The 14,209-nt window shown below is 39.0% G+C and overlaps 1 protein-coding gene across 1 annotated transcript; it reads right to left on the bottom strand.

The window, feature by feature from the left end:
• Window positions 1-395: 395 nt before the first annotated feature.
• uhmk1 (U2AF homology motif (UHM) kinase 1) lies at window positions 396-13,260 on the bottom strand. Its single transcript, XM_018669792.2, is given in 10 exon segments — window positions 396-8,525; window positions 8,527-8,592; window positions 9,226-9,314; window positions 9,437-9,535; window positions 9,656-9,732; window positions 9,867-9,961; window positions 10,454-10,651; window positions 10,752-10,938; window positions 11,573-11,702; window positions 12,407-13,260. Coding segments are annotated over 10 exon segments (1,326 nt in total). The 5' UTR covers window positions 12,711-13,260; the 3' UTR covers window positions 396-8,444.
• Window positions 13,261-14,209: the final 949 nt, after the last annotated feature.

A 14,209-nucleotide genomic window follows, 5' to 3' on the forward strand; every position in this document is an offset into this window, starting at 1 on the left:
TAAACTCTAACTTGTGGCAAGGCAAAGCAATGCTGAAGTTCCTGGTATCCCTGGTGTCATTATCTGGGAAGTGTAGTACCAACAGCAGCCACAGAGAGGAACCATACTCAATATTAGTGTTCAGTGTGGATTCATGGTTAGAGAACACCTGCCTTCTATTCTCCTACTGAATTTAAAATACATGTGTCAGTGTTAAGTGATCCCTTATGTCTTGGTCTTCATATAAGCATGTTTTAGATATTTTCTAGGGGTGTAGTGAAATTCAACTATTCCAGCCCATATCATACAAATCTCCAACTTTACATCTTACATGGCTTAAATAAATAAAATATCCATTTTCCTCTTTAGCATTTCATCCATCACTCCCTAACCCAAAAACACCAGACAGACATCAGTTTAAGTCAAGCATCATTTTTATTATGAGATACTGAAACACAACAGCGTGAGTGCTGATTCATTCTCAGCTGGAAAGGCTGTAAAACATGGGCTTACTCACACAGTTTCATTCACGTTGTATGTGTCTTGTATACAGTGACCTTCTCACATTGTGCTTCTCTTGAGCAGAAACATAAAGTAACATCATTTGCCTTTAGTCCAGTGTGACCTGTGGGACATTCCATGAGGCAGGATCACTGGATGAGGATATGTTATCTGGAAATAGATATTAACATGAATTCTTTACATTAACAATGTGTCATTGAGAAAAAGTATTACAATTTATTTAACCCAATCATACATCCCACAAATATCCCACAATTCTCTGGAACATCATCAAGTGCTGAAATCCAACTTCTATAATTAACTACTCCTCAACCAAACTGGTTGAAACCAAAAGGAAGACCGTAATCAAAAAAGGCAACAACTGTCTTAAGGATAGTCTTTTGATATTTTGAAATACTACGCTGTAGACATGACATTTTGGAGTTGTTCACACTCCAAATGATAATATCAGTGCAAATTCTCCCTCCCTCATCAAATCTTTTGGTTTCGGTTGTCTGGTAGTTTCATCAGGATTTGGTATATCTAGGCCGATGGAGCTTGTGCTAGCTGGACATTTATTCTCAACCCTGATTAGACAACAGTAGTAGGTCAAATTTGGCTTAAATTATAATGACATATGAAAACATATTTAATGCATTTAACAACAGATCAAATCACTGTGTGTGATATAGAAGGAGTCATTTATGGTGACAAACCCACAAAGAATTATCACCCAACTCTGCAGTTCATCTCAGCTCTAAGGAGCTTTTTTAGTCATTTTGGATTGCTTTTGTTTTCTGGCCCACAATATTAATCATTTATTGCAGCTTTAAATCAGAATTAGAAAGAAAAACAACTTCTGCCACTCACATGAAATCACAGTTCTTTGTACCACTAGTAGACACTTTTTTGCAAGGGCAGCTCAAAAATGAACCAAGCAAAGTCAATGTCAAGGTTTAATCACTGTCGCAGTTTTATTTTTCTTATTCACTTTTAGTTGACCAATTTCATCAATAAGCAGTCTTATGTGTGTGTGGGCTGAAATCACACTTCGTAATCTTGAGTGAAAGATTTATGTACCACTGCAATTAGTTTTTTATATACTGTGCTGTAAAGAATTTCAAGGTAAGCCCATGTCATGTGTTCTTGTTAACAGGAATGGATACTATAGACACACAGTGTAGAAATGGCTGGCTGTATTCTTGCATATTAACTCCTCAGTTCTAAACAGACTTTTACTCACATTGTCCTTATGATTTCAAATGGTTTCCAGATTGCCTTAGCAATAGCAAACAGGCATACAGCACTTCAGCTAGAACACCTCTCACACACACACACACTCACACGGTAATGGAGGAAAAACAGACACACACTGCTGTCTTACACAGACATGCCATGCACACAGGTAGACAGCTCTTGCAACTTATAAACGCTGTCTCCAAAAATTCTATACTTGTCTATTCGTACACAGACACACACCTTGTCCAAATTATCTAAACACACACTAATGCACAAATGTGCTGAGAGCTTATCAAAGTCAGGCCTAAAGGTTAGGTGCCATAAAATAAAAGCACGACCCTGAATCTGCCAGTGCACAAAAAGGAGCCACGCTGAGCAGCAAAGACAAAAAGAGGGCAGAAATATTGTCTTAGATGATGGACAGTGGAAGGTTAGCTAACTAGCAGACCCAAACGGCAGTGGGAAGTGTTTGAATATACAGACTTCAACATCCAGAAACAATTCAGTACATTTTACTCCATCTGAAGAAGACTGTGTTACTATTTTGTGTGGGCAGAGATTTCCTTTGGGTGTCAGATGGGAAAAATCTTGCCTAGTACAACTTCAACAGCCTGAGGAGTCACTACTCTTGTCTGAGTCAGAGCCACAGACATGTGAAGAAAGACAAGGATGGAGGACTCCAGAGCAAGGCAGGAAGAGGGGAGGTCAGTATGCAGGCAAACAGATCAGCAAACTTCATGCATACATACTAAATCCTTAGAGCCCTCGGTTTGTCCTGTTGACATGAAGCTCACATACATTCTCAACTCAATATGAAATTCTAACTGGAAGAAAAATGCTGCCAACTCATCACTCAATCTGTGACAGAGCTCTTAAGGCATGTGACTCTGTTTTTCAGCCCATCTTCTCTCTATGTACCTGCTGACCAATGCTGTGAGCTAATCATCAGTGCTGCACTCTACCACAACCCACACAAAAAAGAACTACAGCAACTCTTGGCTGCTGCTCTGAGCAGAACTAATGCCAGTAAGTACAAAAAGAATGCATGTACCAATTAGACACTAGTATTTATAGAAACAAAAAAGGTAATAAAAGTAACTAATCATTTTAATAGTCAACTGATCTTTTATATGATTTATTTTTAAAAAGCTTAACATTGACTCACCCCATCTTAAAAAGTGAGAATTTACGGTTTCCTTTCTTTTATCAATGTCACTTTGGGCACTGAGCTAAATTTTCATTGGTATTTGAACAAATCAATCAATAATTAAAAAAAAAAAAATTGTTCAGCCTTAGTTTGCATACTGTCATACTGATTTGGTAGAAAATGATGCATGTCTTGTGTCAGTGCTAGTCACCTTTAATGTTCCAGTCAGGTCAAACTGGGCTCTGTTGGTATCTCTTGATAGTTAACTGTGGCACGAAGTACTAACCATGTGCACACAGTGTCACCAAGACTGAGACAGAAAAGTCCACTAATATCACATTAGCTGGGTGTTACATAAATAGTGTGCAATGAAGACTGTGTAGCAATGTTTTTACCTTTGTGCGTACTCTGCTTCATACAGGCAGCAGGCATCTTTTATTAACCTGTGTATAGCACACAATTTAAAAAAAAAAAAAGCTATCTACACAAAGAGTGAAAAACTACTTTCAAACTGATATATTTAAGAATAATTCCACTACCGTAAAATCAAAAAAAGTGATAACTATTGCATTAAACACAAAAAACTGCTGCTTTTGTAAATCCCAGTGCTCAGCTAGTAAGAGGATGCTTTCAGGATTGAACTTAAATGATTTCCTACCCCAAACAGGATCAGCATGCAGCAAACAATGTAATATTATATCAGGTCAACTGTAGCCTTGATAAATATTTGAGACTAAAGACAAAAGACTTAATGTCTTACTGTAGGCGCTCACAGCTCTGTGGCAGCAGACTATTTCTTAGACTATCAATGATTACAAGGCAAAAGCTAAATGAACCAAGTCTGAGCAGCACTAGGCTCAGACCAGCAGGGAGCAAATATTGTGAAAAGCTGAATTAATTAGTGAGCATTCATAAAAGCAAGGCAGTCACATTATAATTCGAAGGTGCAGCCATTAATAGACAAACCTGCTTTGCCCTTTTCTATGTAAACTAGAAACAGTACAAACCACAACTCCATACACAACCAACAACCTAATGTTAACATTCATACAGTCCAAACACTTATACTGTTTGACTCTCAGATTCAGAGTCAGTAACACCCTCCAGTCTGTGACACAAGATGACAAACAAACCAGAGTATGAATCACTCATAAACCATGTTGCAGTGAACTGAACAATGGCAGTGAGTCTTTTAAACTGTGGATTCAGTGGATGGTCATGTCAATAAAGTCATTAGCAATGACATAGTAGTCACATCTGCTTCTTCCTTTTCAGTCATCTCTCAACTTCATCTCTTCGCTTCCGTTTTGTCACCTGGCTTTGGCTATCACCTGGCTTTGCGTTCATGTCGCCTGAAGGGATTTATGACAACCACAAGCCAAGCAGTGACATGGCAGCTTTTCAAGTGACATTGGGACAAGGCAGTTTAGGTGTGGAAGACCACATGCTGCACAGATGTGTTGGGAATAAAACCCTTAATATGAAAGATCTGTGAAAGACAGTTTCACTTGAGTTGTCATGTCATTTTGTCATGTAAAGATTTATCACTTGTTGCCTGTGTCAGAATTTGTTGTATTATGTGTTGCTGTCTGTCGTTTTAGAAAATCGTCTTGGAAACTTTAGTGCATATCTCACTTTAAAGGTGATGAGGAGGGCATCCCAATGACCAAGTGGTGAAGACACATATCATGTAACTGCAACAACCCTGGTTTGATTTCATCTGGGATCTTTGTTGCATGTGATACTCCTCTCTCCCCTAATGTTTCCTGTCAGGAATTTAAATGTGAAGTATGTACTGACAGCAAAATGCCCCTATCTAAAACAAAAAATGTAGGCCTCTAACTGGCCCTGCATCTCTAAACTTTGCAAACAACAAAAAAGAAATAAGACTTTATTTTACTAGAACTACAACTTTTGGAAGTTAATAGTTGGACAAAGATCCACAACCAAAACGCTGAATTTCTAATACACTTAGTGGTGACTCAATACCAACAGTTTCTTTGGCATGATGTCATCCTCCTGTGCTCTGTCCACCAGGTATGTACTGGACAAGACTTAGTTTGTAGTAATTATAGAGAAAATACAGACAAAGTTGGAAGGGTACACTTCTAATTAGTTCAATTCAATAAATTATTGGTGTAACCCATGGACTTTTCTAAATTTGTTTACAGGTAAGCACAAATTTCAACACATACAAAGGATGATATTTCCAATAATAAATGAATAATATATTAATAATTACTTGGGTTTAAAATTTTGTTTTTCAATAAAATTGTACCTCCCTGAAAATTGTACCAAATCACATGATTCTTTCAACATAACTTCCGAGATAATTATTACGACATTATGGACCTGTAAAATAAAGCATAAAAAAAATAAAACAATCTATAATCACATTGACTGAGGTCCCAATCAACAAAAGCTGCTGGACAGCAACCTCATTTTCAGACTCTATACACTCTCTAACACAGCCCCTCTAATTCTTTAAATCTACACTCACACAGTGTCTCAATACCATGTAAAGAGCACAACCCACACACTGATTTGTCATGCGACGTTGAACACAAACACAGGGAGTTCTCTTCACCATGTCCAAACTCCCTTTAGTACTTTTCAAGCCATACTTGTTCTTGCAGGGGACCAGGTCAGTACTCACAGCAGCCCTGCTACAGAAAACTAGACAAACTATCATGTATTTGTCTGTGGGAACAGCAGAAGATACTTATGGAGCTGCATAGATCCTAAATGATACAAAATGCCTTAAAGGAACATCTTCATATTACCAAAGATTCATTTTCTATACGAGGTCCATGACAAACTACAGGACAAATGATATAACGTTTGTGGAATAAATCATTGGTTTTTAGTCTGGTATTGTTATTTAAGGGCCACTGGTTACAAGCATGTGACAACAATGTACCAGAGACTGCTAATTTAAATGTCCTTTATAGTCATGTGGAGTCTAATTCAAGTTTTAAATCAAGATATTTAGGCCAGTGGAAAACTCTGGAATTCACATTTCAGGCACATACAAATTAAGTTTGTAGAAAAATATGTTTTTGGAGTACTTTAGAGACTCCAACTTTCCTCTGACTCTAGGTTTTTATATTTTTTGTTGCAGAATTTAGATATATTTTACTACTGGAAGGAGCAACACAGTATTTAATAAAAATAAGTCTCAGACAGAGGAAGATTCACGTGTCCATATTGCTTCAAACATGTTCTCATTTTACTCTTCAGTTTTTCTTCACATACTCAAATCAGATGATCCATTTAAATGGAACAGACCTCTGTATTTGTGCTCTACAACGTTACAACCAGTTGCAGTTTCTTATACACCAGACTATGTAACTTTTACACATTCTCCCTCTTACAAATAAAACACTGAATTCATAAACACTAATGCACACATCTGTGTGAGTATTATATTATTATTTTGCATTTTAGCTAAATAGTAAACTATACTACTAAAAGCCGAACAGTAGCTTGGCTAACACCAGCATTAGCATAATACCATCGCTTTCACTTGTAACTGCAGTGGCTGCTATTCAGTAAAAATTACATACTCTGGCTTTAATAAGAATACATTAAAAATGGGCAATGAATAGCTTTATGTAGACTACGAAAGAGATTTCTGCTCCATTTTTATTGTCAGCAACAATCTAGTTTTGTTAAGTGGGCAGCACTACATCTGCTGGAAGGGATTTATTTTCTAAGGCATCTGCAACGGCTTCAGCTACGTAAGGAATCAACACATACAGGCGTAGCACCACCTGTTGTAATAGTAGCATTTTGGTTAGTTAGCTAGCTAGTTTGTGAATATCACAGGGCACTTGTGTAGAAATCATCTGATGCTTCAGTGTGACTCAATGGGCTCGGCAATGTTACCATAGCAGACCCAGTGGAACCAAAACAACAAAAGAATTTCTGGCACTACAACAAAAAGTACATTCCACTGAGAAAATACCAGGCTTGCTGACAATCACTACTATTCAAAACAATTGTGATCATTTCTGGACTCCACTTGGTAAAATTGTAAAACAATATTGCAAGAAATTTTCATTTCAAGACTGCATACTCTATGACAATTCTGTCACATTGATTCATAAAATACAGAAGTATGAAACTATTCTATGTCCTGTATTTTAGGAACTCCTTGGTAAAATGTATTCCCACAGGACAGTAGTGCTACAAAGTTGGGCTGGCAGTCAACCCTCTGGTTCATGCACAAACTAACTTAGAGACTAATAGGTGGAACACTGGAAAATTGCATAACATTACACTTGATACTGTCTTGAGTAGCCACTACAGACTCTCCTTTCACTTACACAATCCTTAAAGCCACTATGTGTAGGATTTGAAAACTATGGCCACAGACTGCACCAATTATGTCCAGGATTGTCTGTTTTTTCTTTGATCAAATGCTTCTGGAGTCATTTGAAAGATGCTACAAAAAATTCTACACACAGTGGCATTACACTACCCCTTACATGGTAGAGGAACAGTTGACTGCATATCTGCATTTTCCATTGTCTCTGTAAGACTACTGCTTAACATCTTGGCTCTAAATTGGAATTTCAAATTGCACTATTCTACGAGGTAAAATGAAAGGGTACTTGGCTTTAGTTAGTTAGAAGTCATTTTCTACCACAGTTGGAACTACTTTTCTCTTTGTTCATAGACTCATTCTCCAACTGGGAAAGGATTAACATCATTACATTAGATATTCAGATGAATATCTGATTCTTTTCAGCACATTCTCAAAAACTTGTTCTTATGCACTTTCAGTGTTGCAGTCAAAACACAAAACTCAGTGTATGTCAGGAGCATTGTCAACCGATGCTAAAAATATTTTCTGAGTATGGTGACTTTTGTAATGAAAAAGCTACAAAGCATAGGGCTACAGTGCAGGGCACAAGGAACCCTTGGCTTGCTCAGATAATGGCAGAGAATGAGTGAAAACTACGAACTTGTGGAGGGGTCACTCCAAACTATTTCTACCTGAAAACTGCCTGAGCAGCCAGCGAAGGCTGCCTCTATATCCCATTTACCACACCATTTCCTCTCATTAATGTTGAATATAACAACTATAAATAGGCAGCAGTAGCATAATTATTATTATGAATAATTTAACAACAGGATAGTACACTAGTTTCACCACAGGACATCATCAGTTTACAGGGATTTGTTTATCATCAGTCATAAAACTCCCATTCATTACTACTGGGTGATCAGTGTTATCCCACTGTTTCTGATCATCACATCCCTGATTCAACTGATGAGATAAAGGATTTGACTATTTTATCTAGACAGATGCTACTATTTAGATGTTGTGTTTAGATGATGTAAGTGTTGCATACGTTCCACACCAAGTTTAATCAACTGTAGAAAACCACATGGCTAACATGCAGAACTTTAAACTACACTCATTAATTAGTGAATCAGTTTTAACTGCAGAGCAGCCACTCATAACTCAGTGTGGTCTAGTTATTTCTATAGGGAGAAAATGACCCTGGGGTGCCCTATGCAGCTGTGTTATTTCATGCAATTGCAGAGGTGTAAATTGAGCTTCAGGACTTTACTGCACAGTTTGATACAAGTAACCTCTTTTGTAAGCGCTGAGAGGGTAGAAGGTGGCCACAACAAATTTCCCATCGAAAGGTGCGTCCTGTCAGCAATCTCTGAGCCTCTTTGGAGTCACTGGAGTTGGCATACTCTACAAACACCTGGTGGACACACAAACAATGTGGATGAACTAATGGATGATATTAAACACATGTTTGCTTAAATCATTATTATTAGTGGCTATATTTAACTTGATTTAATGGCTATACTACAACACATTGACGAATATCTGTAACTCTTCCCTGAACTGTGTGCATTACAGTTGCAGCAGAAAAGCTGTCTGTCTGTCTGCCTGTCTGCCTCCCTTCCTCTCTCTCTAAATAGTTTTGCAGTACATATGTCAAGACTAGAATCAGTATCAAATGTAGTGTATTATCAAATATTAATTTGAAATAAAAAGTCAGTAAATAAAGGCATATACAGTATATAGAGTGTAAAGGAATGGCAGATGACCATCTGCAAAGGCCACAACAGAAGTGGAAGGCACTGCAGTTGCACCCACTGAACATTGGAGGTCAGTGAGAACAGATCAGGTGTGGTGTAAAAGTACTTGAACCAAAAAGTAAAAAGTAATTTTTTATTGCACATTAATGTGCATATTTGGTGTAATTTGGTGTACTACCCCATGAAGTCTGCCAGTAAACGCTTTCTTTGATGACATTGCTGCAAAATAATCGTTATTAAGATTTTACTTGAACATTTTCTGAAGATCCTGGTCAGTAAAACAGTCTTACCTGTCCTTTCCCTGGGTTCTCCTTGGGGATGAGCAAAGAAACCACTGAGCCGTACTTCTGACACTCCTCTTTCATGTCCTCCAGGATGTCTAGGAGCAGCAATGAGTCATTTTTATTTACTTTTACCTCTATAAACTTATAAGACACTGAATATCAATTCATGAATTAACAAAGTCATTCATAATTTAAAGTTTTTTAAAAAATGTTGTACCTTCATATTCCTCTTCATTGTGCAGATGACTGTCATCAATCAGGTTGAGCAGACGCAGAACAGGAGAGGGCAGCAGAACCAGGTCCTCAATGTGAGGTGCTGGCACACGCGCGCACCACACACACACACACACACACACACGCATGCATGCATATGTAAATATGGCACACTCAGAGATAATTTAGTCTTGGTAAACTGGTCACAAATGTTGACACAAACCAAAGGGAATACTGAAGAACGGGCTCAGCAGGGCAGTTTCAGCTGTGCATCTTTGCTTGGGGTCATTGAGAAGCATGCTGCAGACACAAAGTAACAAAAGCCTAATCAATGAGTGGAGACATTATACAGACCAGACTACAGTCGTCTGCTTACAGGGAAGGCAAGGTTATATCACTATACAGTACAGGTCAGAACACTAGACTGAGTTTACCTTTTGATAAGGTCTCTGAGGTGATAGACAGGGATGGCAGGGCACAGCAGACTGTTGCTGGCAAAGATATGGTCAACAATGGCAGCACTGTTATCCTAAAGGAGAGGAAAAGAGATTGCAGAATAATATTTTTGTATTGCAACAAAGTGTTTGCACTACTGGACTTTTTCTTGCTTAAAAATTCAAAAATGTTTTTTCCCCATCCTATATGTATCATATAATTTGTTTTTTGTTGTGTTCATTTTTTCATAGTTCCATAGTTTACTTTTTAACTGTTACTTATTGGGGGAATTGTCAAACCTACTCCTACAACCAAAGACTTCATTCCTTTAACTATTTTTTGATTGATATGATGATATGATTAGTTGCTTATTCTAGCTTTCCAAAAGAATCTTAAGGAATTAGAATTCACCAAATATTTGAAATGATTATTCTTCCATGAATTATTTTATCTATATGAATTTTAACAGAATTAGATTTTGCTCAGGCAACCTCCCATAGGTAGGTAATGTTTTGCCCATAGGACTACATATATTTTGAGGCTTTCTGATTCCATTAAATCAATATCATCAGTCTAATCTGAGTACCTTCCACTCCTGCGAGCGGACGGTGTCTTTGAGTTTGATTCCTGAGAACATCTCCAACAGGATGATGCCCAGGCTCCACAGGTCCACAGCGGCCGTGCAGCCCGAGTCTCCCTCCACCTCCACCCCGGCCTGAGCAAGGCTGTTCTGAAGCTCAGCCTCCGGAGCGCGATACCCGTCTGTCTGGATGTATTTGACATCCTGGAGGAGGTTAGGAAGAGTAGGAGTCAGAAATGACAAAAAAAACCTAAGCTGTCCCAGCTCCTATTTCACTGACTTTTAAATTCTCAGACACACCAACCTGGTTTCCCTCTTTGAAGCTGAGGCCAAAGTCGATGAGCTTGAAGCACTCGTCATCAGCGCTCCAGAGGATGTTGCGTGGCTTGAGGTCGGCGTGGACGTAGCCTTCTTTGTGAAGGAAAGCGAGAGCCTCCAGGATGTCTCTGGCACAGTGCTGAACGAGCCACATGGAGTGGCCCTGCTGGGGTCTGCCAAAAAATAGTGTGAAGTTACATAGACAGTTTAAGCTCTCCTAAATATATGAAAGCGATAGCATTACAGTGACAGCTATTTGCACCACATAATGTTTAGTATGGCTTTATATGCAACGTGGGATATATGATGGTTATTTCCTGTGCATTTGTTTTACCACTAGATGGCAATGTGCAATGTTTTGAATTAAACTTTGTGCAATAAAACGGTTACTGATATGATGTGCCAGGGCTTCATTACACCACAACTGCTGATCAATTTTTTCCTGCTTTGAGAGGCACAATATTCATCACCATTGTATTTCGAAGCAGTAGATGTTTCAGCAAAGGATAAAAAAATTGACAGCAACCTGGGTAAATAAAATAAAAACTATCTGCCTGCCTGGATCACTAGTGATAAACAAGACAACAATAAGCAACACTCTCAAAATACATCAGTGCTGGCCACAGACACCGTCAGATAGACACTGCTGACTTAACCAGCACAAACAAGTGTGCAAATGCAACACAATCAGCACTTGTATGCAGTATGTAATACTATTTGTGGAATCTGTACACGGTGGAGCTAGTCCAATGAACTGGCAAACTGCCATAGTGAGTGTTATATATCAGAGGAAATCACATTACTCACCTACCACCCTGGGTACCACTGCTGCCTCTCACCAACAGCTCAGACACACTGACATCCAAGAGCTCCAGCAGAAGACAACGGGTGGCAACACCCATACAGCTGTGGTTGGTGAACACCCCATACAGTGTCACTAAGAAGAAAATAAATCTGTTATAACAAACAGCAAGACTTCTGCTGATGCACTGACATCATTTTGACAAGACATTAAATATAATCCTCCTAGTGGACAAGAACATTCACTCCAGAATAATGGCAGTGACACTACACTGTAGATTAGAATAACACATTCTGCTATGTTCCACCTGAAATGTCTGAAGACCTCTACCAGACCATCTTGTCAAATGCAATCCACTCTATTTTAATAAAATGTTGCCAACAGGATTACAAACCAATTACAAACCTCTTGTCAGAGATTTTTGCCTGAGATTTTTTGTGTAACAACAACCTGAGAATTACTGTAGTGAAATTTGTTCTTTCTTCATAGATTATCATATGGAGACTTAAAAACAGACCTTAACTATTTATAAATGGTCACACAGCATAATATACACATGGCAAGTAAGTTCAAGTTAAATTCTTAAATTTTCTAATGGAATTTGGTATGTGCTCACTTAAACGAGACAACAATTAAGTGCTAGATTCCACCATGAAAGCTGTCTCTGTTGAAATGTTTCTGGTAAGTAACGACATTTCATTTCCGTGTCAGCATAGCTAATTGTTGGTTTTGATGACTGACTGTGATGCTGCTATGCTACAGGCTTTGATCCAAGCAAAGTCTCTACCTGTCACATACCTAGAGATCTACAGGATTTCACATTAAAATAATGTTGTTACCGATATTTTTATGTCCCTGGATGTCCTCCAGCACGGACCTCTCCTTGAGATACCCGTAATCTCCTCCCTGAGTGTCGGCCTGGAACTCCTTAACAGCGGCTGTGGTGGCCCTGCCTGAGCTGACCCGGTACACCGAGGCCGAGACTCCCTGGCCGAGCCGCGACTGGACGGTCCATATCTCGCCGAAGATCTCGAAGAGCACCGGCTTCATGCTTTGGTCTACGCTACCCTGCGACGGCAAGATGCTCTCCGGGCGCGGTGTCTGTGCTTTTGCGCTCGGTTCGGAAGAGCCGCAGTGAGCCATTGAGCAACGGCAGGTGGGACACAGGAGACAGGAGACAGGAGAAGAAGAGCCAGCTAGTTGACAGGTGGGAGCAGCTGCAGGAGCATTGCGAGCAAACTGGGCTCTGTTAGCGCCACATAAAACTACCAGGACGAGCTAACACCAGCTAGCAGACAATACGGCTACACCCGCAACCTTGTTAAAACTAAGCACGGAGCAATGTCCGAGCATATTAAACTATTGTTTGCCTACTGAGGCTGTCAAAATTAGTTGACTCCAGCCAACTCACAAAAAGTTAGCTAACTTAGCTCCTCCAAATGACTAAACTAGCCACTGAATTTGAGCCCAAAAACAACCCACTTCCACGGCGCGCAATAACACGACTCCTCCATAATGTGCCGGATATTATTACGGCATTTTAACTGGACATAACAACATGGTAAAGTTAATCGGCCTCGAACGCTGTCAAGTTTTCCCTGAGTCGTGAACTCAGGTTGTTGATATTAATCTAGCTTCCGTTCCTGCCCCCCTCTTTGCAGGTTTGCGGTCCATCTTTTCCTGCAGTCTGCCCCCTGTCGGTAAGGAGTGTACCTACACCTATTTTTGCTGCGCACATAAAATCCACTTATCACTGTTAAGAGGTTTGCTTTTGAGTTTGTCTAGTGCTTCATGAAAAATAACTTATACACACCTGAAGAACAAAACAATGATATGAAAGGCTTATTTTGAATGTAAAGACATGGGTCTGTGCTGCTGCATGGAGGATCACTGCCTCTTTCTCATCCTTTGTGGCTCCTCCATGTAGATTACCTCTGACCTCTGCTGGGAAGCAGCAAAAGAGAGACATTTATTATGTAGTACTCTGATTTGTTAGTCAGACATCCAAGAACTCTTTAAGCACCCCAGTGCTCTGCTTTTTCATAAGTAAAAAAATTATGAACCATGTCACAGTAGCTTGGAGTTACTAGTCTGCCAACAAAAGATAAGGGTGGACAATGCAAAATGAACACTGAAATATTTATCACAGCCTTATCTCCATACTGATGTAGCAATATTTACTGCTCTTTTTTTTTATTTTTTTACTTTTAGAAAACCCCTGCCTACAAATGGATGGCTTATATTATATTAAAGTATGTTATATTGAAATCATATTTCAGCACAGCCATACCTGGAGCCTGGTATGGACATCATGACACAATGCTTCCATCAGAGAGCAAAGAGTCAAGAACATGGCAGTGGAACCAGTTAATGAATCCACAGTATATCCCTGTCAAATGTCCTCACATTCAAAATTGTGATGTGAATTTGTATTGATATAAAACATTCACAAACCATAATAGCTTTAGGTGGATTTGAGTTCCTGCAAGTCTCCTGACACATAGAAGACCAACCACAGATCAGTTTACTGGCATAATAATAATAACAATAATAATATGTGATACTGAAGCCCTGTAATGAGTTTCAATTATTTTAGATTTTAGAAAAAAATCATACTAAAACCTGAAACATCTGTAACACAG

The sequence above is a fragment of the Lates calcarifer genome, linkage group LG17 (genome assembly GCF_001640805.2).
Source record: "Lates calcarifer isolate ASB-BC8 linkage group LG17, TLL_Latcal_v3, whole genome shotgun sequence".
In the NCBI taxonomy this organism is placed as follows: Eukaryota; Metazoa; Chordata; class Actinopteri; family Centropomidae; genus Lates; species Lates calcarifer.